The following is a 27,597-nucleotide window of genomic DNA, read 5'->3' as shown; positions in this document are numbered from 1 at the left end:
TTTTGTTTATCTGAGGGGGTTTGGTGGTTGGTGGGTCGACCGCTCGTAGAGATTAAGAGGGTAATGGTGAGATTAATGATTAATACAGTGCCTGAGAAAAAATTAACGGCAGGTGTTTGTTATTCGTTTTTTCCGCTAGACTGAATTTCTTGAGAGCTGGATCCTGTCTTACTTATCCGCGTCCAACATAATACTTGACGCCAAATGTGGAATTTAAACGAACTTTTATTTTGTAATCTTGACTGAAAATGAGGGTTTTGTCAGTGTTTTCATGACCAAAAGATAAAGAGAAGATAAAGATAAAAAGAAGATAAAGTCTCAGAGTAGATAAAAGAAGTCTCTTAAGAGCTTTGCTATTCTACCTGTTAGAAGCACAAACAATAAACCGTGGAAAAATGAAGTGGACAATTCCTTCTATGATCAAACACGCAAACTTGTTCCTTGGCTCGTTGGATTTGTCTAATTTTTGTCTCCATTGAAAGCAATAAAGCGTAAATATAACTAAGTGAGTTTGGAACTCATCAGGTAAAACAATGAGATTCAATACACCGTACTTTTGGATGTTCGATACCAAAGCGGCAAGCTAAGCGAAGACTGCAATGAGCCGCTTGCCCTCAACAACTTAGTGACAACACAGTGAATCATTGGACGACGGCAACTTCCTCGGCACCCAATCACCTGGAAGTACCAAAGACAACGCCCTCTGGATTGGTCAGCGAAAACGTCTCTTCAGAGTCATTCAAAAAGGGGCTTGGCTGGAAAGGCCTTCTGGCCAATTAGAGAACGCATGGGGGCGGGATTTGACGCTAGGGGTTGGAGTAGAGCGACCTTCGAAGGAGGATCTGCGCCCGCCAGACACACAGTGTCGAGGGAAGGGGCGTGGCCTCCGGCTTCGGGCTCTGTGGGCAGGCGCACGGAGTGGGTGGGGCCCAAGGGCCTGGGCGGGGTGAGTGGTGTCAGCGGCGGAGCCGGATACGGGCGGCGCCGCGGTCGCCGCGGCCCTGGGGATGGGCGGAGTCCCAGCCGCTAGTGCTGGTGGCTGCCGCCGCTACCGTGTCTCCTCCCGAGGGTCGCTGCTTCCCAGGCAAAAGCGGAATGCTGGGGAAAGGGGTAGCCGTCGGCGGCGGCGGCACCAAGGCGCCCAAGCCTTCCTTCGTGTCGTACGTGCGTCCGGAGGTGAGGGGGCGCCGCGCGGGCGGGGCGTCTGGCCCGAGGGGCCGCGGTTTAGGGGCGCGGGGAACCCCTTCCCAGGAACGCGGAGGCCCGCTGCGCTTCCTGCCGGCCGGCGGGAGGAAAGCCCTGGTGGGGTGAGACTCTCAGGACGCCTTGAGGCCTCCCCACCTGGCGGAAATGGAGACCTCCGCCGCGGGCAGGCAGGTGTCCGAACGCAGGGCTCGCCTCTCTGGCCACCGGGTGGGGGGCTCGAGCCGGGGAAGTTGTTGCGGCCTGGGACGACCCGGCTACTGTGGAAAGGACGGGCGTTCTCGTTTCCGCTGGAAGGGAAGGGAAGGGAAGGGCAGGCTGGGTGGTCCGGACTCCCCTGTGGGCCTGTCCAGAGGCTCTTGCCCAGGTGGCTCTGCCTTGCGCTTGTCATTTCTTAGTGACTTTTTCGAGCTCGCGTGTCCTGGCTGCCCGCTTTCAAGAGTGCGATTTGATGCGGCTGACGGAATACGGTGCACCTACTCCCGCCACTCATCAGTTTTGCAGGGAGAAGCTGTGGGGCTGTCCCAGCCTAGGCCAGTCTCTGCTCTCCCTATGATTCTGTGTCGCTTCTTTCCCTTTCATTTCACCCCCTCACCATCAGTCACCCTTTCCCTTTTTCTTGCTTATGCTTCAAATAGCTTCCTCCTGGAATTTTACTGTCAAGAAGTTCATTCATTCAGAAAATATATTTTAAGCTCTTACCATGTGCCAATCACTGTTAACTTGGTATGAACAAAACAAAGATCCCTGCTGTTCTCGAGTTTTATTGAGTGGGAGAGGAGGAACAGAGGAAACAGTAGATAGGCAGGTAAATTATAATGGCCTATTAGTTGGTGATAGGTACAGCTGAAAGAAAGCATCCTTTTCCTCATTGCAGAGGTGACATTTGAGTGAAGATTTGAAGGAAGTTGAGAGATATGAGGGAAAACTAGTCCAGGTAGAGGGAACAGCCAAGGCAAAGGCCAGGGGTAGGAATGTGGCTGAGAGGTTGGAGGAGACCATGAGGCAGAGTGGCAGAGGCTGGGTGGACAACGAAGTCATAAAAGAGGAGTTTGGAGAGGTCATACCTAGTAGACCATGCCAAAGGCTTCTTGAGCAATAGCTCCTTACCCAAATGCTTAATTAGATGCTCTCATTTTGGATTTATGAAGACTTTTTCAGCTTCTCTCTCAAGCACTTTAATTAGCAATGTGCAAAAGCACTACTAAATTCCTTGTTTCTGAGTGTCTTCTATTTCAGTAAAGCAGATGCCGGCAGGCTACAGAAGAGAGGCTTTGGTCAGAGGCTGCTTTTGTAAGACCTCTTGGGGCCTGAAGCCTTTGCATATTTTTCTTCAAATTCAAGACTCTCCAGTGGAGAGTATCCTTGTTTCAAGGGTTTTATTTTCGAACAAAAACCACTTACTATGTTAACACTTGATATGGAGTCAGGGTCATCTTAAATTTTCAGTAGGCCTCCCTTATGATATCACATTTAAGTAATGTGATCAGTTTCTCTGTCCCTTCTTTTGATTGAGCCATAGTTGAAAGGCAGCTGATCTTTAACCTTTCTTTTTCGTGAGATTAAACTTCAAATGGAAAGTCTTCTGAGATATGGCCAGAGTTCAGGAATGTCCAAATTCTTCATCTACCAAGTGCACATGTTGAAATTAGACATATTTTCCTTCTTTGTCCACAGTGCCTGATATATTTCCTTTGAGGGGTAATCAGGGAAGGGGGTTGTTCAACCTAAGATTAAGCCTGAAGTGGTCACATTTTTTCAGATACTTATAGTTGGCAGTTTTGTTTTCTTGCATTAAAGTGATGCTGTGTAGACACTATGCTTCTTTCTTGTAGTCTGCCTCTAAAAATGTTTTGTAATAGAGCAAAACGATCTGACCTAAATTGAGGATTCTTTAAACAGATTAGGTTGGGGGGGGTGAGAAAGCAAATTATTTTTATGTACCTAGCTTTTGCTAACAATAGGGTTGCATCTTTTTTTCTTTATCACATTGTCTGAAATGCAGCACTGAAATGTGCCTTTTGTGCCTCTCAAGAGAACTGATCTGGTAACCTCTTTTGGCCCACCCACTAAAATGAACCCCTCAGAACCTATTTTTCTGAAGACATTCATTCTACTGCCTCTACTCTCTTTTCCCCCAGATTGCCGTTATCTTTTCTGCCTTCAGAGTGTCTTGCTATCACTTATTTCTTTGTACACTCTTTACCTTTGCACACTTCTGCTTTGAAATCACAGTTTCTCAGATGCTGGTCGATCCCTGAGGTGCCAGAACAACCTTTGTGCCTTACAATGATACCTGGCCCTGATAATGAACTCAGAAAGTTCAACTGCAATTACCTTCAGTATGCCAGAGTCTGCCTAGAGTCAGCACTTTGTGTTAAAAAACAGAAGTGCTAAACTAAATAAAGGATTTGAAAATCATGCTTTTAAACACTCTGGGCTTTTTTCCCCCTTGTGATTAGAAAGAATTGGCATTGGGAAGACTAAAATGAGGGATAGTCTTTAATTCCAACTTGTAAAATTGGAACTTTGCCAGCATAATTTGGGCTCTTGAGTCATTGATTTTCCTAAATCAGTGAATGTGAAAGTTAAAACTCTGAACCATATATAATTTAGAACCTTTGGTCGTGTTTTGTAAACTCAGCTCTTCTCTAATATTGTTACAAATTGGTAAAGCAGGTAAGTGGGAAGCTGATGGCTCAGGAAACTGAGATGAACAGGGAAGGAGAGATCTGGGACCATCTTGATCATGCCTGATGACTGGTAGTAAAAACATCTTGGCCTCCCCCCCTCACCCCCATCCCAACTTAGCTGCATGCACAGGGTGCAAAAGACATTGGTGCCTCTGTGCTGCAGAACTGTTGGCTATTGAACTCAGAGTGACATTTGGTTAAAATTTGGGTGCTAGTTCCATCTTTCTTGTTAAATAAAACTGTGTGAAATATTATTTCAGAATCTGTGCCTTCATTGTAGCAAAATAATAAAATACACATACCAAAAATTTTTTAAATTATAAACTTAATTTGGGATGTATTCTATCAGATATGTGTGTCCTATCAGATATATATATATATATATATATATATCTGATAGGACACACGTATATATATATATATATTTGTTTACCAAAATGGGAATAAATTGCTGATCATATTATTTTATAATCTGCCTTTTTTACCAAAAATGTATATTGTAAACAGCGTTCCATGTCAATTGCTAACCTACAACATCATTTTAAATTAGACCCTTGTTCCTCAGCAGAAATACATGGTGTGATGGGGAGAGGTTAGGTAGCACAAAGAACCAAAGATGTTGGTGTGATTTTTAAATCGCTTTTTGTGTGCTGAATGATAGTTCTGATTCTTCAAGATTGTCAGTTCCCTGCCCAGTTGCCTTGAAATTGTAAGCACTGGTTTGACAGTTTATTGTGGTTTACAATGCTTAGTGATTGTACCTCGACACTTGTAAATAAAGGACCCTTGGGTGGTCCTAAGAAAAAGTTCTGGTTAACTACAAGTCCATTTTATTGTGATAAGGCAATTGAACTAAAACTTCAGGGTTTCTTCTGTTCTTGGAAATTTATATCAGGAAAAATTTAGCTTTTTTTGTTTGTTTGTTTGTTTGTTTTGTTTTGTTTTGTTTGGCATGGGCAGGCACCAGGAATCGAACCCGGGTCTCTGGCATAGCAGATGAGAACTCTGCCTGCTGAGCCACTGTGGCCCGCCCAAAATTTAGCTTCTCAGGTGGGTGTCATACTTGCCAGTTTTTGGGTTGTATTCCAAATATGGCTAAAATGTACTTTCTAAGAGCAGAGTCAAGTCAGTAGTTGACTGGAATTTATTAATACTTATCAATTATGTCTTTGTGGATTTTTAGATTTAGAAGATTATTGAAAGATAATCTATTATGCTACTGTCCCCTTTTTATTATACGTATGTGGAAGCTGAGGGCTTACAAGTTTAACTATGCTTCTCAGGGGCACATAGTTATTACAGGACAAGGATAAATGGCTAAGCCAGGCCCACAGGAGCTCAGGAAAGGTTTTATATTGACTTGGGAAGAAAAGGCTAGAAGAGAGAGAAAGATTGAGAAGGGTCAAAAAAAAAAGTACGTAGGGCCAATTAATGTGGTTTTTCTTTTCATTTATGCAAAGGAGTGCATTCTAGTGCCTACTCTTCGTTTAAGGCCTTTGTGTGGGTTAAGTGAATTTATGATCCTTTCCCAGAGATATGATTGGGGTATATAAATAGTAAAAAATAATAATTACTGACATTTATTAGATACTTCTTTGTGACAGAATCTGTGCTAATAATTTTGTCATCCTCTCAATAATCCTAAGAGATAGATGCTATTATTGTTCCCCTTTTTGTTGTTTTTTTTAGATGTGGAATCTGAGAGAAGTTAAGTAACTTGTCCAGGGTCACACTAGTAGGGGTTGGTGCCAGGATTTAAATCAGAACAGTTGACTCCATTACTTATTCTTTTATTCTTATATTTATGGGTACAAAGAATAGTGTTAGTAAACCATGCTTACAGTAACAATTGGTGTTTGCATACTAGAGTGTGTTCTGTATTAGCAGACTGTTTATTGACTTTTGTTAGGTTACCAATCACGTGACTGCTTTGAGCAGACACAGAGGGACCCTTTGGATGTTTTTAGTCTCTAGAGGCATTGCTTTCCAAAGATACAGTCATTCCTACAGCAGATATTTTCTCAGCACCTGCTATATACCCTCTTTTAGGTGTAGGGGATACGTCTGTCTACCAAACAAATGAATTTTTGAGCTTACATTTTAGTGAAACACTACTTTATTGGACCATTAGCTTTGATTACTTTGGTGGACAGATGAAAGAAAGAGATCCATATATCCTAAAACACCTCCTGCCCCAGTCCTATAAATAAAAATACCTTTGAATCAAAGGAGAGGGTGTAGTTATAACAGAGAAGATAGGATTTAACAAATGAGTATGACTGCTGAATCATTATACTGATATTTCTTTTAGTCTTCAGTGTCTTGGAGCAGCCAAGGAAAAACCTAAAATTATGAAACCGCATCCCATACCAAGCACTGAAATCTGTTCTATAATTAGTTGTTATAGTATGCTTTGAAATTCATTGCTTTTTTGTATATATATTATTTTTCACATAAAAAATTTAAAAAAATTTTTAAAAGTAACTTTAAAAGCAAAGTCTAGAACCCATAACTTTTTCTCCCTCCAGACTTTTTTAAGGCAAAATTTTCCCTTTGTCCTTGGAGATCATTGATAGTGATTTAACAGACCATCAAAGGACACTAAAAGTTCTTCACAAAATGATCACTTTCTTAGCTGTGGCTTTAGCCTGGTAATCTGTCCAAAGCTTCCGCTTTTTTCTTCCTACATGTGCTTCCTGTGGCATCTCCCTGGGTCATTTCCAAAACTACACAACTTCTGCAGCTGGAGATCAAAAGGTGTCATGAGGCTATGTCAAGGAACTCTTCCTACAGCCTGATCAAACAGCAGCCACATGGCCAGCAACCATCTTAGAGCCAGATGTTATTCTGTACCCGACTCTGTTGCCAGTGTTAAAATCAGAAACTCAGGCTATAGGAACCTGTACTTAGAAGTTTAAAGTTCTAGATCCTTCTCTGAACATCATCAACAGGGTGCAGGATGTTCTTGGAATATTTCCACATTAAACCATCATGTGTGACAATGTGCTTTAGAGAGAATTAGATTTTCAGGGACCAAAATTTTTAAAAAATCATTTAAAAATGTAGACCTTATTTTATGATTAAGACAATGTAATAAAATTGCAGAATTTGTGAGTTAGAAAAATATTTTCCTTAATTATGCTTCCCTAACTAAAGCAATTATGTTCATTTTTGTGAATGTTCTTCTAGGCTTTGTTAATGTGCATGTATCTTAAAGGTTTCCAATTATAATGTGTATATAAAATATATAATTTCAATGTGGTTGTCATGTTTGAAGATGATACTGCTGATCCATAGTGGAAGAGCATGTACTTTGACTTGTTTTTTTCAACAGAAAACCACTCTCAGTTTCCCATCAGGTTACCCTGGGATTTCTGGTGTGTTCTACTGAGACGACCAGGAGGGCAGTGGGTTTTCAGCCTTTTATAAGAGAATATGCAGGTTCAGAAAGCCCAGACCTTGGCTTTGTCAGAGTTAACCCATGGTAGCCAGCCGAAAGACTTAAATCAGTTGTGTGAGATTTAACAGTCAACAGAGATATGGGTAGGTGAAGTTTTGATCAAACACATGCTCAGCAACCTTTATAAAGCAGAGTTGTCCGAGTTCAACACCCTGAGTGTGTTTACTCTTACTGAAGCAATTTTTATGGTGAATGGGACCCATGTAAAAATGTCTTCTAAATCTTCAGAATGAATAGTTTTAAATAAACATCTTGAAATACGGTGAGAGGTAGGATTGAACTGGAATAATTCTTAAAACTCGTAATCTGTAGATTTGGGAGTATTAAGAGGGAGATAAAAATGGAGGGACTCTAGGAGGGACATGGAAAGACTGCATTGCCTTACCCCTCGTTTATTCCCCTCTGTGTACCTCACATATCACACCTCTAAAGAGAGCAAAAACTAAGGAGTGGTGATGAGTAACGTCAGTTCCTCTAAGCCTCGGTTGTATAGACCTGAAAAATGGAAATGGTAATAATAACACCTGTTTTATGTGATGGTATATATGAACAGTTATGAATGTTAAATGTGATTGTGCAAGTACTTAGCAGGATACTTCTCATAGACTTCAATAGATGTGGACTGTCATTCTTGTTAGATTTAGCAAGTTGTTGGTCAGAGCTACTTGGATGCTTTCAGAGAGTGCTTGATCTTTAATCTAAGAGTACAGGAGTCTCTCTCAGCTAAGATACTAATAAAAGTGGAGAAATTTTTTGGTTTTTTTTTGTTTATGTGTTTGTTTGTTTTGGTGCTTGTTGCCATGGTATAGTACCAGGAAAGTTCACTGTGTAGTAACTCTTTCTTAGAATATTTTTCACTGTCTCTTAAAGTTTCTTTTCCTTTTTTCTTCATTCCTTTATACATTTAATATAATCAAACTATATTAAAATTCCAACCTAATGAGAACACTTAGCAGTTGACTTTTTTCATTATTAACATTTGGCCTTGTTCCATATTGTGGACTTATTTTTCCTCTTCTCTCTTTCCTAATTTCTAAGGGTCTTTTTTCGTATATGTGAAAAACAACATAGATGCAAAAAAGCAATAAATTTCAAAGCACACTGCAGCAGTTAGTTATAGAACAGATTTCAAAGTTTGGTATGGGTTACAGATCCAGAATTTTAGGTTTTTCCTTCTAGCTACTTCAAGACACTGGAGACAAAGATTTATCAGTATAATGATTCAGCAGTCATAACTCATTTGTTAAATCCTATCTTTGTTATAATTCCATCTTTGCCTTTAATCTTTCTCTCATTCTTTAGGGGTATTTGAGCTATGTCCATTCTAACTTTTTCCTGTTGGAAAGGGCTGTTGATAATATGGGATAGGGGGATGGAACTGGTTGACGTTCTGGAAAGGCTGGCCCCTCTGTATTTTAGGACTTATCTGGCCTAGGAACCCGTCTGGAGGTTGTAGGTTTCTGGAAAGTAATCATAGTGCATGGAACCTTTGTAGAATCTCAGATAAAGCCCTAAATGTTCTTTAGGGTTAGCAGGAATGGTTTTGATTGAGGTTTGGCAAACTATGATAAATGAATAGCAGTATCTAGCTGAAGTTTGCATAAAAGTAGCCTCCAGAGTAGCCTCTTGACTCTATTTGAACTCTCTCAGCCACTGATACCTTATTTGTTGCAATTCTTTTTCCCCTTTTGGTCAGGAAGGTATTGTCAGTCTCACCGTGCCAGGGCTAGGCTCATCCCTGGGAGTCATATTCCGAGTTGCCAGGGAGACTTTTATTCCTGGATGTCATGTCCCACATGAGGTGGGGGGTGGGTAATGATTTTACTTACACAGTTGGCTTAGAGAGAGAGGGAGGCCACATCTGAGTGGCGAAAGAGATTTTAAGGCCAAATTTTATCCATTTGTCACATCCATTCAGTGATTCACTTAAGATATATGAGTAAAACCAAATTACCTTTGAGAGTAATAACTATTTATTTATTTCAAAGGCAGTTGCAAGACCATGTAGTTTTTTTTTTTTTATAACACAAGAGCAGTTTATTTCTGCTTTCAAGGAGGCAATGCACCTCAGCACCTCCACTAATTACAATAATTTTATATGTTCCTAATGACCTGTATTAAACATTTACCACTGACTTTTCAGGCAGAACAGTTCGGCTCAATACTGAATCTTGGGAATGTTTTCCTAGATGTCAAATGATTTTTAAAAAATACAAAATATATTATGCTTTTTGATGGATTGAAAAATAGAGGTAAAGTTCTAGTAATAAAGCAAATAGCATATTAACTTTGTTTACACTGATAAAAGTAATTTGATTTTCGTTTCACAGAATTTAACATCTGTTAATGAAGAGTGAATTTCTGTATTTGAGATGAAGACTCCTTGTACATAGTGACTGTCTTAGCAGGAAATTATTTTTAAGGCATCCTTTATGTCCTTGTTTCTAAGACTGTATATAAAGGGGTTCAGCATGGGAGTGACCACTGTGTACATCACGGAAACTTTTACACTTGCTCTAGTGGTTTTTTTTAAATTTATTTATTAATTAAAAAAATAAAGAAACAAAATAAAACAACATACGTAATCAGTAATTCACAATATCATCACTTGCATCATTTCTTAGAACATTTGCATTAATTTAGAAAAAGAAGTAAAAAGACAATAGAAAAAGAAATAAAATGAACACAGGAAAAAAAAAAAGATTATACCTACCATATCCCTTACCCCTCGCTTTCATTGATCACTAGCATTTAAACTAAATTTATTTTAACATTAGTTCCCCCTATTATTTATTTTTATTCCATATGTTCTACTCCTTTGTTGACAAGGTAGATAAAAGGAGCATCAGACACAAGGTTTTCACAGTCATACAGTCACATTGTGATAGCTGTATCATTATTCAGTCGTCCTCAAGAAACATGGCTACTGAAACACAGCTGTGCATTTTCAGGCAGTTCCCTACAGCCTCTCCATTACATCTTGAATAACAAGATGATATCTACTTGATACGTAAGAATAACCTCCAGGACTTCCGGGTCAAATGGCGACTTAACAACGTGCGTGTTTTAGTTCGTCCTCCAGAACAACTACTAAATAACCAGAAACAGTACAGAACAGCTCCTGGGACCACAGCAGTGACCAGACACACAGCGTACCCCAATCTGGACCAGCTGGACCGGCTGTGAGCACCCCCCAGAACCATGAGTTCCCAAAGCTGCGGCAGCCAGCGCCCCTCCCCTACAGGCCGCTTCCCAGAGGGGAAAGGAAAGGACTTTACCAGCAGCAGGGACTGGGCACAATCAAACGCCAATTGTGGAACTAATTAACAAATTCTGACTACTAAAAATAGGCCCCCAGCTTAGGTGAACCTGATCAAAGCGGAGGTTGCTCATTTTTGCCCCAGTACCAAGGGGGCAGGACTGACAGAAAAAGGGGGGAAAAAAAGAAGGAAACAGAGGTTTTTGTGGTTGTGTATCTACAAAGGCTTGACTGCCTCTGGATACAGAGGCAGGACTTTTCAGGCTGCAACTGCCCCAGGCATAGGCAGAAGTGAGCTCTTTTGGGGGCTTATCTGGAGCTTGTGCCTTTGCCAGGGGAGGGGTAAAGTCCCACCCAGGTGGAATCCCTCCATCAAGGAATTCAGACACCAGAGCTTGGTAATTTGAAGCCATTAAAACCAGCCTTCAACCTCTCCTCTGTCTCCACCACGCCCCCAGCAGGGAGAGTCTGCCAAAGTTAAAGGTACCGCATCATCTTATGCTGGTGGGACCTGCAGTCAGACAAGCACCACATACAGGGCAGGATAAGAAAAACAGAGTCCAGAGACTTCACAGGAAAGTCTTTCAACCTGCTGGGTCTCACCCTCAGGGAAAACCGACGCAGGTGACTCTTTCCTCCTCATGGGAGGCCAGTTTGGTCTGGGAAAATCTGGCTGGGGTCTATAAAATCTAAGTAGACCCTCCTAAGTGTGTGGGGGGGAAAGGCACCACACAAGCAGGGCAAGAAACAAGAAAACAAGAACTGAAAAATTCTCCTCTGTTAAACAAAACTTAAGCTAAAGGTCCAGATAAAGCTGAACGAATGTCAAAGAACAGATAGACAACAAATTCATCCAGCAAGAAAACCCTAGATAAAAGAAGTGAAAGCAATCTCCAGAATAAACTAATTAAGGTAATTAAATGCCTATATGCCAGCAAAAAGTAACAAATCACACTAGGAAAATTGAAGATATGGCCCAGTCAAAGGAACAAACCAACAATTCAAATGACATACAGGAGCTGAAACAATTAATTCCGAATGTACGAACAGACATGGAAAACCTCATCAAAAACCAAATCAGTGAATTGAGGGAGGATATAAAGAAGGCAAGGAAAGAACAAAAAGAAGAAACTGAAAGTCTGAAAAAACAAATCACAGAACTTATGGGAATGAAAGACACAGTAGAAGAGATGAAAGAAACAATTGAAACCTACAATGGTAGATTTCGAGAGACAGAACATAGGATTTCTGAACTGGAAGACGGAACATCTGAAATCCGACAAGAAACAGAAACTATAGGGAAAAAAATGGAAAAATATGAGCAGGGACTCAGGGAATTGAAAGACAATATGAAGCGCACGAATATACGTGTTGTGAGTGTCCCAGAAGGAGAAGAGAAGGGAAAAGGAGGAGAAAAACTAATGGAGGAAATTATCACTGAAAATTTCCCAACTCTTAGGAAAAGACTTAAAATTACAGATCCAAGAAGTGCAGCGTACCCCAAAGAGAATAGATCCAAACAGACATACTCCAAGACATTTACCAATCAGAATGTCAGAGGTCAAAGAGAAAGAGAGGATCTTGAAAGCAGCAAGGGAAAAGCAATCCATCACATAACAAGGGAAGCCCAATAAGACTGTGCTCAGATCTCTCAGCAGAAACCATGGAGGCGAGAAGACAGTGGGATAATATATTTAAATTATTAAAAGAGAAAAACTGCCAACCAAGAATTCTATATCCAGCAAAACTGTCCTTCAAAAATGAGGGAGAAATTAAAACATTTTCAGACAAAAATCACTGAGAGAATATGTGACCAAGAGACCAGCTCTGCAAGAAATACTAAAGGGAACGCTAGAGACAGATATGAAGACAGAAGAGAGAGGTGTGGAGAAGAGTGTAGAAAGGAAGACTATGAGTAAAGTTAAAAAGAAGGAAAATTAGATATGACATATAAAATCCAGAAGGCAAAATAGTAGAAGAAAGTACTACCCATGCAGTAATAACACTGAATGTTAATGGATTAAACTCTCCAATCAAAAGACAGTCTGGCAGAATGGGTTAAAAAGCAGGACCCATCTATATGCTGCCTCTACTCAAAGGACACAAGGCCAAGGACACAAATGGACATTTACACACCAATGTTTATAGCAACATTATTAACAATTACCGAGATGGAAACAGCCTAAATATCCATCAACAGACAGTTGGCTAAACAAACTGTGACATTTACATAAGATGGAATATTACGCAGCCGTAAGACGGAATAAAGTTATGAAGTATGTAACAACATGAATGGACCTTAAGGACATTATGCTGAGTGTGATTAGCCAGAAACAAAAGGACAAATACTGTATGGTCTCACTGATATGAACTGACATTAGTGAATAAACTTGGAATATTTCCTTGGTAACAGAGACCATCAGGAGATAGAAATAGGGTGAGATATTGGGTAATTGGAGCTGAAGGTATACGGATTGTGCAACAGGACTGAATATAAAAACTCAGAAATGGACAGCGCAATACTACCTAACTGTAATGTAATTATGTTAAAACACTGAATGAAGCTGCATATGAGAATGATAGAGAAGGGCTGGGGACATAAATGAAATCAGAAAGAAAGATAGATGGTAAAGATCGAAATGGTATAATCTAAGAATGCCTAGAGTGTATAATAATAGTGAAATGTACAGTGTACAAATCTTGAAAATGTTTTGCATGAGGAAGAACAAAGGAATGTCATTATTGCAGGGTGCTGAAAATAGATGATAATTAATACCTTAAAATATCACCTTATGTGTGAGACTAAAGCAAAAAATGTTTGTTACAAAATTTATATTTTGACTAGAGCATTTCCTAATATAACTCATGTAGATAGCTTGATTGAATGTCATAAGTACTTGGAATCTCAGGTAGGACATGAGATTTTGTTGGTTTGTCCAGAGTGATGCCCCGATGAATCCCAGAGTGATTTGATCAGTGACTGGAAAAGTATTTGCAAGCCCCCTTCGGGGAATGGTGAGAATGGGGAGAAATTCAACTTCCCCAAGTTGAATTCTTGATACTCTCACAAGCAGTGTGGACAACCAAAGCTATAGGCTGAGCCCCCAGGCTTGGGGTTTGTTCATATGAAACTTAACCCCACAAAAGATAGGTCAAGTCGACTTAAAATTTCGGCCTAAGAATCACCCCCAAGAGAGCCTCTTTTGTTGCTCAGATGTGGCCTCTCTCTCCAGCCAACATGACGAGCAGTCTCAGCACCCTCCCCTTCTCTGCGTGGGACATGACTCCCAGGGGTGTGGACCTTCCTGGCAATGTGGGACAGAGGTCCTGGAATGAGCTGAGACTCAGCATCAAGGGACTGAGAAAAACCCTAGAATGAGCTGAGAATTAACATCAAGGGATTGAGAGAACCTTCTCAACCAAAGGGGGAAGAGTGAAATGAGACAGTGTGTCAATGGCTGAGAGATTCCAAACAGAGTTGAGAGGTTATCTTGGAGGTTATTCTTACGCATTAAGTAGTTATCACCTTGTTGTTCAAGATGTAGTGGAGAGGCTGGAGGGAACTGCCTGAAAATGTAGAGCTGTGTTCCAGTAGCCATGTTTCTTGATGATTGAACAATGATATAGCTTTCACAATGAGACTCTGTGAATGTGGAAACTTTATGTCTGATGCTCCTTTTAGCTACTATATCAACAGAAGAGTAGAACATATGGAATAAAAATAAATAATAGGGGGAACAAATGTTAAAATAAATTTAGTTTGAAATGCTAGTGGTAAATGAAAGCGAGGGGTAAGGGGTATGGTATGTATAATCTTTTTTTTTATCTGTTACCATTTTATTTCTTTTTTCTATTGTCTTTTTATATCTTTTCTAAATCGATGCAAATGTTGTAAGAAATGATGAATAAGCAACTATGTGATGATATTAAGAATTACTGATTGTATATATAGAATGGAATGATATATTTTAATGTTTTGTATGTTAATTTTTTTAATTAATAAAAAAAGTTAAAAAAAAAAAAAAAGAATAACCTCCAGGATAACCTATCGACTCTGTTTGGAATCTCTCAGCCATTGACACTTTGTCTCATTTCCCTCTTCCCCCTTTTGGTAGAGAAAGTTTTCTCAGTCCCTTGATGCTGAGTCTCAGCTCATTCCAGGACCTCTGTCCCACGTTGCCAGGAAGGTCCACACCCCTGGGAGTCATGTCCCATGCAGAGAGGGGGAGGGTGGTGAGACTGTTCGTCGTGTTTGCTGGAGAGAGGGGCCACATCTGAGCAACAAAAGAGGCTCTCTTGGGGGTGACTCTTAGGCCTAAATTTTAAGTCGACTTGACCTATCCTTTGTGGGGTTAAGTTTCATATGAACAAATCCCAAAGGACCATGTAGTTTTGATTTCATATTTAAATTCCTTCATTTTCCTAAAATATGTTGTCTTGCCTTTTTTTTTTAAATAGAAAATAGAATTTATTTTCATTTAAGGTTGAACACAAATAAATGTTCCAGATTGTCATTGCTTCTTTATTTTGTGCTCTTGTTAATGATTTCTTGTAGACCAGGCTGGTGAGCAGCTTTTCGGAGGAGACATTCTAAGCCTTCATTTGCTTTTGGGCAAGGGAGTGGGCCAAAAGAGAGAATCTTTTGTGCAAGGCAAGGGAAGCTCTGGCCACAGTGGTGAACTATTTTGAAGTCTGCCTTTTCCCATGTAATAGATTGCCAACCGCTGTTTTAGACAATATGGTCCTCAGCTGCCGGGAGTTTTTGTTTTGCTAAGAGAATTTAAAAATACCCAAGAATGACTTGAAGGAAATGAGCCCATTATGGGAGACAAAAATCATCACTGTGTTCCTACCTTTTCTCCAGGCACAAAATTGAATTCCTGTTTTGCTTTAATCCCTTGAGAACAACTTTACAATGTCTTTTGCTGAGGAGAAGTAATGATTCCCTTTTGCTCCCTCACCTCTTGGTCTTCCCCACGAATATGTACCACCTATCCACAAAAACCACTGAGTCTAATCTGTCCATGATGTTCGAGATCTTATTACATAAAAAAGGGAATTGGGGCTCTGATCTTCGGGATGAATTGTTTGGCATCAGGAAGTATCTTCATTTTTTCCTCCCAGAGGTTTCTGGGCTGGGTTACATGTTTGTTCTTCATACCTTTTCTTTTTACCTTAAATATGGTCTGCTGCCCTTCTGTTTCTCATTCCATGCTGCCTACCTACCTATTCTCTGATTGTCCCTTTCCCCGGTTTACTCAGCTTAGTGTTGCTTTGTTTCAGTTTTACTTGCCTCATCTAGAGAAGAGAAGCAGCAACTTTTTTGTTTGTTTTAATATGGCCACTGTCTGCTCATGCTCTGTGAATGTCTGCTAGGTTGGTAAGGTGGTCCATGGACTTGGGAGGGTCACATTCTCTTGGGGAGATGGCATAGTTCTAATAGGGGTGCTGCCTCTTTATGAGAGGGATTTGTAGAGAATACTCTTGGAGCACAGAGAAAGGCCCACTGGAGAATATGGGCAGCATCTGAGCTCATTTGAAGGCTGTGTAGGAATTTTTTTTCCAAAATAATTTTATTGACAGATCTCCACACATATATTCCATACATGGTGCACAATCAATCAATAGTTCACACTATCATCACATAGTTGTGTATTCATCACCATGATCATTATTTAGAACATTTGCATCACTCCAGAAAAAAATATAAAAAGAAAAAACTCATACATCCCATGCCCCTTACCCCTCCCTCTCATTGTCCACTAGTATTTCCATCTATTGCATTTGTCTCCCTTATTATTTACTTTCATTTATCCATATTTTTTTTACTTCTCTGTCCATACTCTGGCAAAAGGAGCATCAGACACAAGATTTTCACAATCACACAGTCACATGGTAAAAGTTATATTGTTATACAATCATCTTAAAGAGTCAAGGCTACTGGAACACAGTTCAACAATTTCAGGTACTAGCCACTCCAATACACCATAAACTAAAAAAGGGATGCCCATTTAATTTTTAAGAATAATCTCCAGGACGACCTCTTGACTCTGAAATCTCTCAGCTACTAAAACTGTATTTTGTCTCATTTCTCTTCTCCCCCTTTTCATCAAAAAGGCTTTCTCAATCCCATAATACTGGGTCTCAGTTCATCCTAAGAGTCTTGTTCTGTGTTGCCAGGGAGATTTACACCCCCTGGGAGTCATGTCCCATATAGAAGGGAAGGCAGTGATTTCACCTGCTGAGTTTGCTTAGAGAGGCCACATCTGAGCAACAGAGAGGTTCTTTGCGGGTGACTCAGGCATAATCTTAAGGAGGCTTACCTTCTACTTTGCAGGAATATGTTTCTGAAGAGTGAACCCCAAAATCAAGGAATATCAGATGGGGAACTTTAATATTTCCTCTTTTCTCCCCAGTCCCCCAAGGGGACTATGCAAATACTTTTTTATTCTCTGCCCAAATTAGTCTGGGATGTATTGGGGTTTCACACTAACCTACAATTCAACAATATCTCATGCCCTATTCAAGATCCCACATAATTATGGAGTCCAAATAATTCGACCATATAAGTTAATTTTGGAAATCCACCACCTAAAATATAAATTTTGCACCAAATAAACATCTTTTCCTTTGATCCCATACAGGAGTTTAAGTTTTAAAATATGAACTATATCATCCTTTACCCTGTATTCTGATTTACCATAGACCTAACTAGATCAAGTTCATTCATATCTCTTATCAAAGTCCGATCACTTTCTCAACTTTTTAAACAGTTGCTGTAAGGGATAATGCTGACTTTCATAGCTTCAGAGCTCCAGCTCCTAGTCTCAGGTGTCACATAAATACCTGCAATTTTGAGGAATGACCCGGTTATATACAAAGAGCTCAGTTTCTCAGAATTTAGAAATAACAGTTATAACTCCAGAGCGGATATAACTGCTAAGAGCTTACAATCTAGGACCCTTTACAATAGGCCCCAACCTGATAACCCATGCTCTCAACTCAGTTCACTGAGTTTTTATATTATAGTTAGTTCATGTGAATAAAGCATGTCTTTTTTATTTCTGACATTTCATTCAACATACTGTCCTCAAGATTCATTCACCTAGTTGTGTGCCCCTCAACTTTTTTTCTTGCGATTCCTCTGTAGTTCATTGTATCTATACACCATAGTTGCCCCTTTCATTCTTGCATTGTTGTACCCTTAGGCTACCTCCATCCCTTGTGAAAACACTACTGCTATAACCACCAATGTGCAAGTGTCCATTCATGTCCCCACCCTCATTTTCTCTCTCTCTCTCTATATATATCTATCAACGGGGTTGCAGGATCTTATGGTAACCCCAACCCTAACCTCCTGTTGAACCACCACACTATCCCCCAGAGGGGCAGCGCCTCTCAGCCCTCTGTGTGTAGGGCTTTGAAGCATCAGCATTTATGTGGGATTTGGTGTGGAGAGGAGAGGGGGATAATGTAGCAGATAAGCTTTCATGGGCATGAAAGGTTCATATGCATGTTGGGACTGTGTAGTAGGAGAATCTGCCTTTGTTCCTTATATAAGGCATGTGTATGGATGGGTGGGTGAGAATGAGATAAGTCTTGGGAATTAGAATCCAAAGGACACTGCTAAGGCATACAGGATTATTTCCAAAATTCTTTAAGAAATTCCTCTCTTTTCTGACATACTGCTTTACCATTAGGTCAGGTCGGCCATTGGAGAGCTTGTAGGCACCTTGTCATTTGTCCCTGGTTCCATTTGCCTTCATCATACTTCAAGGCTTTTAACTCCGCTCCAGCTAACCTGGCGTTTCAATAGCAGTTCTGGAGAAGGTGGTTGAAGGGGAGGCTTGAAGGCAATGCCATGTGTTTGTGTGGCTACTGTTATTTACCTCAGTTAGCTCAATTTATAATATGTAAGACTATGACAGCCCCACAACTGCCACCTGACACCTTTCTTCTTGGTACTTGTACACACCCCAGTGCTGCGCTCTTTACTTTGAATATAATGTGGTGGCTAAGAGCATGACTTTGAAATCAGACAGAGCTCTCCTCTTTGCTAGATGTGTGAATTTGGACTGGATATTTAACTTTTCTGAGGCTCAATTTTGTATCTGTGAAATGGGAATAATAATAACATAGTAGTACCTAGCCCATAAGGTTGCTGTTAGTCTTAAGTAAGGCAGTCCATGGAAAGCTGTTAACATAATACCTGGCATGTAGTAAGTACTTATTAAATGTTAATGGTTGTGGTCGCTATTCTCTTCACTACCCCAGAAGCTGTATGTGTGTGTTTGTGTATGTGTGTGTGTGTGTGTATTCATCTTTAGACCACCAGTGTGGGTCTTAATGGTGACAGAGACTTGACCTGTGTTCTCTTCCAGCATTGTTCTTCCCTTTCATTTCCTGAGAGTTGTGTCTGGAGCGAGGGGTGCTGTCCCTCTTGTAGGACTACGCCATCCTTCACTGTCTACTCAGATGGTCCCCCATCCTGCAGGGTTTTTTTTGTGTGTGTGTGTGCTATATGCCCGGGGTCACATTTCATTCTGTTTCCATGTGAGTATCCTGTTATTGCAGTACCATTTGTTGAATTTTTGTTTTTTTCTTTGCATGTTTCTTTGTTTTAGGAAAGTGAGTAGGCCAAGAATCAAATCCAAGTCTCCTGCATGGCAGGCGAGAATTCTACCACTGAACTACCCTTGCAACTCCCTCCTACCCCCAACCCGCACCGCCCTGCAGTTTTCTCTTTTCAGTGAGTTACATGGATTTCCTTTGTGTCCTTCTGTAACAGTGACTTCCCTTTAGTTGAGGCTTTTAGAAGGACTTGAGGTTTGGGCAATGTGTTAGGCCCAGGCCCAGTAACCCCAGTTCAGCTTGGCTTCCCTCCTTTATGCAGTCTTCCTAGCTTCTGCCAGCAGCATCCCTCTTTCCCCAGTCACATACTCCACACTAGTCATAGTTCCCAGGGTGTCTTTAGTGCGGCCTCTTTTCGTTTCCATTGCCACCTTCCCTATCCAGCATTTTCTCTTGTGTGTGGGAACAATTACCTCTTAACTGGCCTCTCCACCTATACCACCAGACCACACCTCCCAGGATAATTCTGCACACCATGACCAGTCTCCTTTCTCTAAAGCTTCATTATGTCCTTTTCCTATTGAAAAGCCTTCCACTCTCCCTACTCCTTCCTCTAATCCAAATCGTGTCAAACTCCTAAGGCTCACCTAGATCCTACCTGTTTCTGTATTTTGTTGAAAAAGCGTTACCCTGGAATTGAGAGGCCCAGGTTCTGGCTGTTTCTTTTCTGTGTGACCTTGAGTGAGCCTCTTTACCTCCTTGGTACTCATTTTATTTAAAGAAACAGCTGAATTAGTGAGTGTTTTCAAACACATTTTATCTCAAGGAACTTTTTTTTTTTTAAAGCAGTCGCTCTTGTGCGGATCTTTTTCAAAATGTACTTTTCTAATCTTGTATTAGAGAGTCATATATGCCCTAGGAATGGGGAAGGGTGTTGGTGTGGCTTGAGGAGGGGGCATCTGCAGTAAGAATCTACTTTCTTTTTTTTCCCCAAACTTTCATGTAACTGTGATCTTTTCTCCCATCCCCTGTTGAGAACTGGTATTTTAAATGAAGTCGTAGAGAGAACCCAAAAAGAGAGAGAGGAGAAAAAAGAAGAGAAAGGGTGTGAGGACCACAGTTTAAAAGGCACCCATCGAGGCACTCTCTAAAGGCCCTTGCCGTGTCAACCTCTTGGCATTTACAAGTCTTTCCTCGTAACAGGTATTCTCCTTTTCTTTTTGTCCACAAAATAGGTTGTCTGTGGCTGTGGGTTCTTGGTGATGCAGTTGAGCATTTATTTTACACCTCTTTTTTATATAATCTCTATGTATATGTGAATCTTGTTTTCTCCAACAGAATTGTAAGCTGCTGATCTCATGAGCAACACACCTGGCACAGTGCTGGCCACTCAGCAGGGTCTTGTGGCTGTCGAGTTAGTCTCAGAGAGGGCTGCCTGGACCTGGACGATGTAAAGCCTTACTTCATAAATGAGCACACCCTCTTGGTTGGATGTAGCTCACATGTGAAAATAATGAGAACCAAGCCAGTTAAGTGTTTGGTAGGTCCTAGCTATTGGTTCTTTTTTTTTAATTGAGAAATCTTCACATATATACAGTCCATATATGGTGTATAATGAGTGGCTCACAATATCATCACAATTGTGTGTTCATCATCATGATCATTTTTAGAAATTTGCATCACTCCAGAAAAAAAGAAAAAAATTCATATATCCCATACCCATTACCCCTCCCTCTCACTGACCACCAGTATTTCAGTCTACCTAACTTTTTACCCTTTATCCTCCCCGTTATTTATTTTTTTATCCTTTTTTTTTTATTCACCTGTCCATACCCTTCATTATTATTATTTAGTCATAAAAAGGAATGAAGTTCTGGTACTTGCTGCAATGTGAAGACATGAGGTTTAGTAAAGTAAACCAGACACAAAAGGACAGATATTTTTTATCTGTGTGTATGACTTCTCTCTCTCTCTCTCTCTTTTTTTTCGCATGGGCAGGCACTGGGAATTGAACCCAGGTCTCTGGCATGGCAGGTGAGACTTCTGCCGCTGAGCCACCATCACACCACCCTGTATGACTTCTCTTACTTGAAATAACAAGACTATGCAAATTAATAGAGACAGAAAATAGATTACAGCTTACCAGGGGCAGGGGTGGTAAGGTTGGAGGAATGGAGAATTAATGCTTAATGGGTACAGAATCTCTGTTTAGAAGGTGATGGAAAAGTTTTGGTAATAGATGGTGGTAATGATAGCTCAAAACTGTAAATGTAATTGATACCACTGAGTTGTATACTGTTAAGTGCTTTAAAATGGGAAATTTTGTTATGTATATGTTACCACAATAAAAACTGTTCAAAAAGCTGAAGAAAAAAAAAAAGAGAGAGGCTATTAGCATAAACCGTTTGTACCAAGTTGGAAACAAAAAGAATAACTCCTGTGTCTCTGGCTTGGCCATCTCCTCTCTGGCTTGGTTAAGCCATCCACTGAACCAGAGTCCTGAAGAGGATGAACAGGTTTGGTGAGGGGTAGGTAGGAAGTAATGAGTCCTGTTTTTGAAATGTGAATTTGAGGGACCTGAAGGACGGTTCTAGTACTGCTGGCTAGGATGCTGTTTAAGTGTCCAGGTGTGGAGCTCTGAAGGGAAAAGCGATTGTGGGATTGTTAGCATATATTGTTGAAGCAGTGTGAGTGGGAAAGCTCACCCAGGGAGTACAGGTTTTGTAAGGAGGGAAGACCCTGCCTAGAAAGAAGACTGGAGGAATAATGGCCAAAGAGAGTATTGGTCCTTTTGCCTGGAACTGATTTCTGCTAATTTTCAGGTCTCAGCATAGATGTTATTTCTTAAGGAAGCAGTCCTTTGACCCTTCGTGAATATTGTTAGGTATTTCTGCTGTGTTTCCATCATACCCTGTATTTTCTCCGGTGTGACACTTAGTGTGCTTCTTTATTATTGTTTGTAATTTTATTTAAATTTATTAATTATTTATTTTATTATTGAGTCCCATATTATTCTGGGAAGGTAGGAGCCGTGCATTGTGTTCATTCCTGTATTTGCCAAATCTACTCGGATCTTGGAATAAACTAGGTGCAGAAGAAATGATAATTCAATAAATGAAAGTGTGTGAAAGCTGAAGAGGAAACAGCGTCAAAGTGGAGATGTGGTCAGCAGGGAGAGTCAGGTTGTATTGTAGTTAAGAGCATGACTTTAGTCAGGCAAATGGGGCTTGAATCCCATTTCACTTAACCTTGCTTGGTCTTGTTTTTCTCATCCCTAAAATGAAATAATAATGGCAGTTAACAGTTAAGAGGATTAAATGAGCTATGCATAGACATCTAGTTTTTATTTCTCTTATTATTTAGTGTTATTTTTATTTGTCTGTCTAAATTGGACGAGGGCAAAAGTTAATTCTTATTCATCTTTTATTCCCAGCAACAGAATTTAGAATCTTCTGGAGCTGTTTGTTGAAATGAATTGGTATATATTAGAGATTAATTGTCTTGCAACTTTGAGTAGCCAGATATGCAATTTGAATGTTGACTCTGAGGTTTCACTCTGCAGGCTCATTGGAGCCTGTGATTTGGGCCACTCCTCAGAAACAAAGTTCTGAGAAGAGATCAGGATTGACAATGTTTTTGGTGCTGAGCCAGCTTTATGATGTGAGTCCCAGTGGGTGTGTCTCCTTTGGGCTATTAAATTTGCTCAAGAATGGGTGGCGATTCTCACATCTGTATTTTCATAGACACTGGCTGACTGGGAGTGCTTCCTGGCTCAGCAAACATGAAAGTTCTTAGATGATGTGGGGTCAGTGGTAGCTGCGGGTCCTGGGAATCCTTAATACTCATGGTGGGACCCAGAACAAATGCAGCTGCTTTGTTCTGTGATGTAAAACTTGTAGAAATTGAAAGATTTATTGTTAGGCCCTGTATTAGCCAGGGTCTCTAGAAAAACAGAACAAACAGGAGATACATATATACATATACATGTACATTTATAATGTAAACATTATGAGATTCGTTTTAGGAATTGGCTCACATGACTGTGTTTGAGCAAGTTGAATTTTGTAGGGCAGGCTGTAAGCTGGGAGCTCTGGTGAAAGTTTTCGATGAATTCCCTAGGAGAAGCTGGCTGGGTGAGGTAGAGATGGAATTTTTCATTCTGTTTGCTAAAATTATCAGCTCTTTAAAGGTCTCCAGTTGATTAGATGAGACATCTCTCATTGTTGAGGTGGTCTCCTTAGTTGATTGTAAATGTAATCAGCCATAGATGCAGTCAATTGGTGATTTTTTTGGCTGTGTTTTGTTTTTTGGAGGTGCATGTGCCAGGAGTAGAACCCGAGTCTCCCACATGGGAGGCAGGCATTCTACCATTGAATTGCCCATGCACCCTGATGATTTTAAATCCACAAAATATCCTCAGAGTAACAATAAGGCCAGTGCTTACGCACATTGAGAATACATCATAATCAGGAGTAGGATGCACATGTGGGAATTTCATCCTGACCTGTGACCCACATAAAGATCCATATCCAGGACTTGGCACATCCAGACGTGGGTACTCCTGAGCTCCTGTTAATACCTACTTCTGCTCTCCTCTGTTCAACTATGTTCAGTCTCCTGGGATCCACATGCATTGATCTTATAACTATTTTACCTTTCTCATTTAATACTGAAATACTGTCCCCATGTTTTTTAGTTCTTTTCCTTGTAGAGTTCAAAAGAACTATTGTAGGGCGGGCCACCGTGGCTCAGCAGGTAAGAACGCTTGCCTGGAATGCCAGAGGACCCGGGTTTGATTCCCAGTGCCTGCCCATGTATTAAAAAAAAAAAAAAATTGTAAAAAAAAAAAAAAAAAGAACTATTGTAAAATATAGGGATAAAGGAACTATAAGGCATTGCCAACAAACCCTCTCCCCACAATGCAAACAAATAACTTTTGAAAAACAAATGGAAAGAAAAAATTGAATTAAGAAATTTTTTGATGATATATTTTCCTTTCGATTTCTTTACTCTGGCATATTAGAATCCTCTAGGTTATTTCTCCTTTCAGGATGGTATGTGTTTTGATTTGTGGAGGGTTATAGTTGTACTTTTTTTTCTGAGTTGAGTATTGAACACTATGTTGTTTAAGAATTTGATAATGTATATTTATGATTTTAAAGTGTTAATCAGAGAAAAGTTAGATATTAGTGATCATTCCAGTGCCCAAATGTTTATGAAGGTTTTTATTCTTAATTTGTTACTACTCTCAGCAACTTAATCCACTTTCAATAAAATCAGCAGGTGAGATAACTGTTCTTTTGTGCAGCATGCTTTACCTCAGATATTGTATTTTCTTATGAAAGCCATTAGTCTGTTCTTTTTTGTTTTGAAATGGGTTCAAAGTACTTTCTAACACAAAAATTAAGACCCAAAATGACCAGACCTAAGTCATTGTAGTATTCTAGGTAAAAAATATTATTGATAGAAAAATGCCATTTATTTTTCCATGGCTTTAGATATTCTTATAGGAGTCAAATTCTTTTTTTTATTTTTTATTTATTTTTTAATTTTATTAATAAAAAAAATTATAAGAAACAAACATTCCCAACACATACACTCAGCAATTCACAATATGATCACATAGTTGCATATTCATCATCATAATCATTTCCCAGAACATTAGCATCAATTCAGAAAAAGAAATAAAAAGACAACAGAAAAAATGTAACAAACAGAAAAAAAAAAGATTTTACAGGCCATACTCCTTACTAATCCCTTTCATTGATCACTAGCATTTCAAACTAAATCTATTTTAACATTTGTTCCCCCTATTATTTATTTTTATTCCATATGTTCCTCTCATCTGTTGACAAGGTAGATAAAAGGAGCATCAGACACAAGGTTATCACAATCACACAGTCACATTGTGAAAGCTATATCATTATACAATCATCATCAAGAAACATGGCTACTGGAACACAGCTCTACATTTTCATGCAGTTCCCTCCAGCCTCTCCATTACATCTTAGATAACAAGGTGATATCTACTTAATGCATAAGGATAACCTCTCTACTCTGTTTGGAATCTCTCAGCCATTGACACTTTGTCTCATTTCACTGTTCCCCCTTTTGGTTGAGAAGGTTTTCTCAATCCCTTGATGCTGGGTCTCAGCTCATTCTAGAGTTTTTCTCAATCCCTTGATGCTGAATCTCAGCTCATTCTGGGATTTCTGTCCCACGCTGCCAGGAAGGGGTAGGGTGGTGAGTCTGCTTGCTGTGTTGGCTGGAGAGAGAGGCCACATCTGAGCAACAAAAGAGGTTCTCTTGGGGGTGACTCTTAGGCTTAATTTTAAGTAGACTTGACCTATCCCCTGTGGGGTTAAGTTTCATATGAACAAACCCCAAGACTAGGGGCTCAGCCTATAGCCTTGGTAGTCCACACTGCTTGTGAGAATATCAAGAATTCAACTTGGGGAAGTTGAGTTTTCCCCTGTTCTCACCATTCCCCGAAGGGGACTTTGCAAATACTTTTCCACTCACTGATCAAATCACTCTGGGATTCATCAGGGCATCACCTGGACAAACCAACAAAATCTCATGTCCTATACAAAGTTCCATGTACTTAAGGTGTTCAATCAACTATCTACGTAAGTTGTATTAGGAGATGCACTAGTGAAAGTACAGATTTGTACCAATAAACATTTTTTGCTTTAGCCTCACACATTAGTTGAAATTTTAAAATATTAAGTACCATCTGTTTTCAGCACACTGCAGTAATGACATTCTTTTGTTCTTCCTCATGCAAAAACATTTTTTAAATTTGTACATTTAGTCACTATCATTATACACTCTAGGCATTCCTAGATTACACCATCTCAATCTTTTTTTTTTTTTTTTTTAACATGGCCAGGCACTGGAAATCGAACCCAGGATCTCTGGCTTGGCAGGCAAGTATTCTTGCCTGCTGAGCCACCGTGGCCCGCCATCTCAATCTTTATCATCTATCTTTCTTTGTGATTTCATTTATGCCCCAGCCCTCCTCTATCATTCTCATATGCAGCTTCATTCAGTGTTTTAACATAATTACATTACAGTTAGGTAGTATTGCGCTGTCCATTTCTGAGTTTTTATATTCAGTCCTGTTGCACAATCCGTATACCTTCAGCTCCAATTACCCAATATCTCACCCATTTCTATCTCCTGATGGTCTCTGTTACCAAGGAAATATTCCAAGTTTATTCACTAATGTCAGTTCATATCAGTGAGACCATACAGTATTTGTCCTTTTGTTTCTGGCTAATCACACTCAGCATAATGTCCTTAAGGTCCATTCATGTTGTTACATACTTCATAACTTTATTCCGTCTTACGGCTGCATAATATTCCATCTTATGTAAATGTCACAGTTTGTTTAGCCAACTGTCTGTTGATGGATATTTAGGCTGTTTCCATCTCGGTAATTGTTAATAATGTTGCTATAAACATTGGTGTGTAAATGTCCATTTGTGTCCTTGGCCTTGTGTCCTTTGAGTAGAGGCAGCATATAGATGGGTCCTGCTTTTTAATCCATTCTGCCAGACTATGTCTTTTGATTGGAGAGTTTAATCCATTAACATTCAGTGTTATTACTGCATGGGTAGTACTTTCTTCTACTATTTTGCCTTCTGGATTTTATATGCCATATCTAATTTTCCTTCTTTTTAACTTTACTCATAGTCTTCCTTTCTACGCTCTTCTCCACACCTCTCTCTTCTGTCTTCGTATCTGTGTCTAGTGTTCCCTTTAGTATTTCTTGCAGAGCTGGTCTCTTGGTCACATATTCTCTCAGTGATTTTTGTCTGAAAATGTTTTAATTTCTCCCTCATTTTTGAAGGACAGTTTTGCTGGATATAGAATTCTTGGTTGGCAGTTTTTCTCTTTTAATAATTTAAATATATTATCCCACTGTCTTCTCGCCTCCATGGTTTCTGCTGAGAGATCTGAGCACAGTCTTATTGGGCTTCCCTTGTTATGTGATGGATTGCTTTTCCCTTGCTGCTTTCAAGATCCTCTCTTTCTCTTTTTTTTTTTCCTTTTTTTTTTTATTAATTAAAAAAAGAATTAACAAAACAATTAGAAATCATTCCAATCTACATGTACAATCAGTAATTCTTAATAACATCACATAGTTGCATATTCATCATTTCTTAGTACATTTGCATCGATTTAGAAAAAGAAATAAAAAGACAACAGAATAAGAATTAAAACAATAATAGAAAGAAAAAAAAACAAAAACAAAAAACCTATACCTCACATGCAGCTTCATTCAGTGCCTGGTTTTGGTATGAGGGTGATGTTGGCTTCATAGAATGAATTAGGTAGTTTTCCCTCCACTTCGATTTTTTTGAAGAGTTTGAAGAGAATTGGTACTAATTCTTTCTGGAACGTTT

The 27,597-nt window shown here is 39.7% G+C and overlaps 1 protein-coding gene across 1 annotated transcript in view; it reads left to right on the top strand.

Annotated features, from left to right (window-relative positions):
- The first annotated feature begins 941 nt into the window (after window positions 1–941).
- The window catches only part of MTMR12 (myotubularin related protein 12), a 105,501-nt gene continuing 78,845 nt past the window's right edge, over window positions 942–27,597 (top strand). Inside the window, exon 1 of the mRNA XM_077116915.1 lies at window positions 942–1,176. Within this exon, the coding sequence (XP_076973030.1) occupies window positions 1,096–1,176 (81 nt within the window). The 5' untranslated portion in view covers window positions 942–1,095. The remainder of the gene's footprint in view (window positions 1,177–27,597) is intronic.

The sequence above is a fragment of the Tamandua tetradactyla genome, chromosome 9 (assembly GCF_023851605.1).
Source record: "Tamandua tetradactyla isolate mTamTet1 chromosome 9, mTamTet1.pri, whole genome shotgun sequence".
Taxonomy (NCBI): Eukaryota; Metazoa; Chordata; class Mammalia; order Pilosa; family Myrmecophagidae; genus Tamandua; species Tamandua tetradactyla.
The sequence above is the reverse complement of the archived record's forward strand: the minus strand, read 5'-3'. Positions and strand labels throughout refer to the sequence as shown.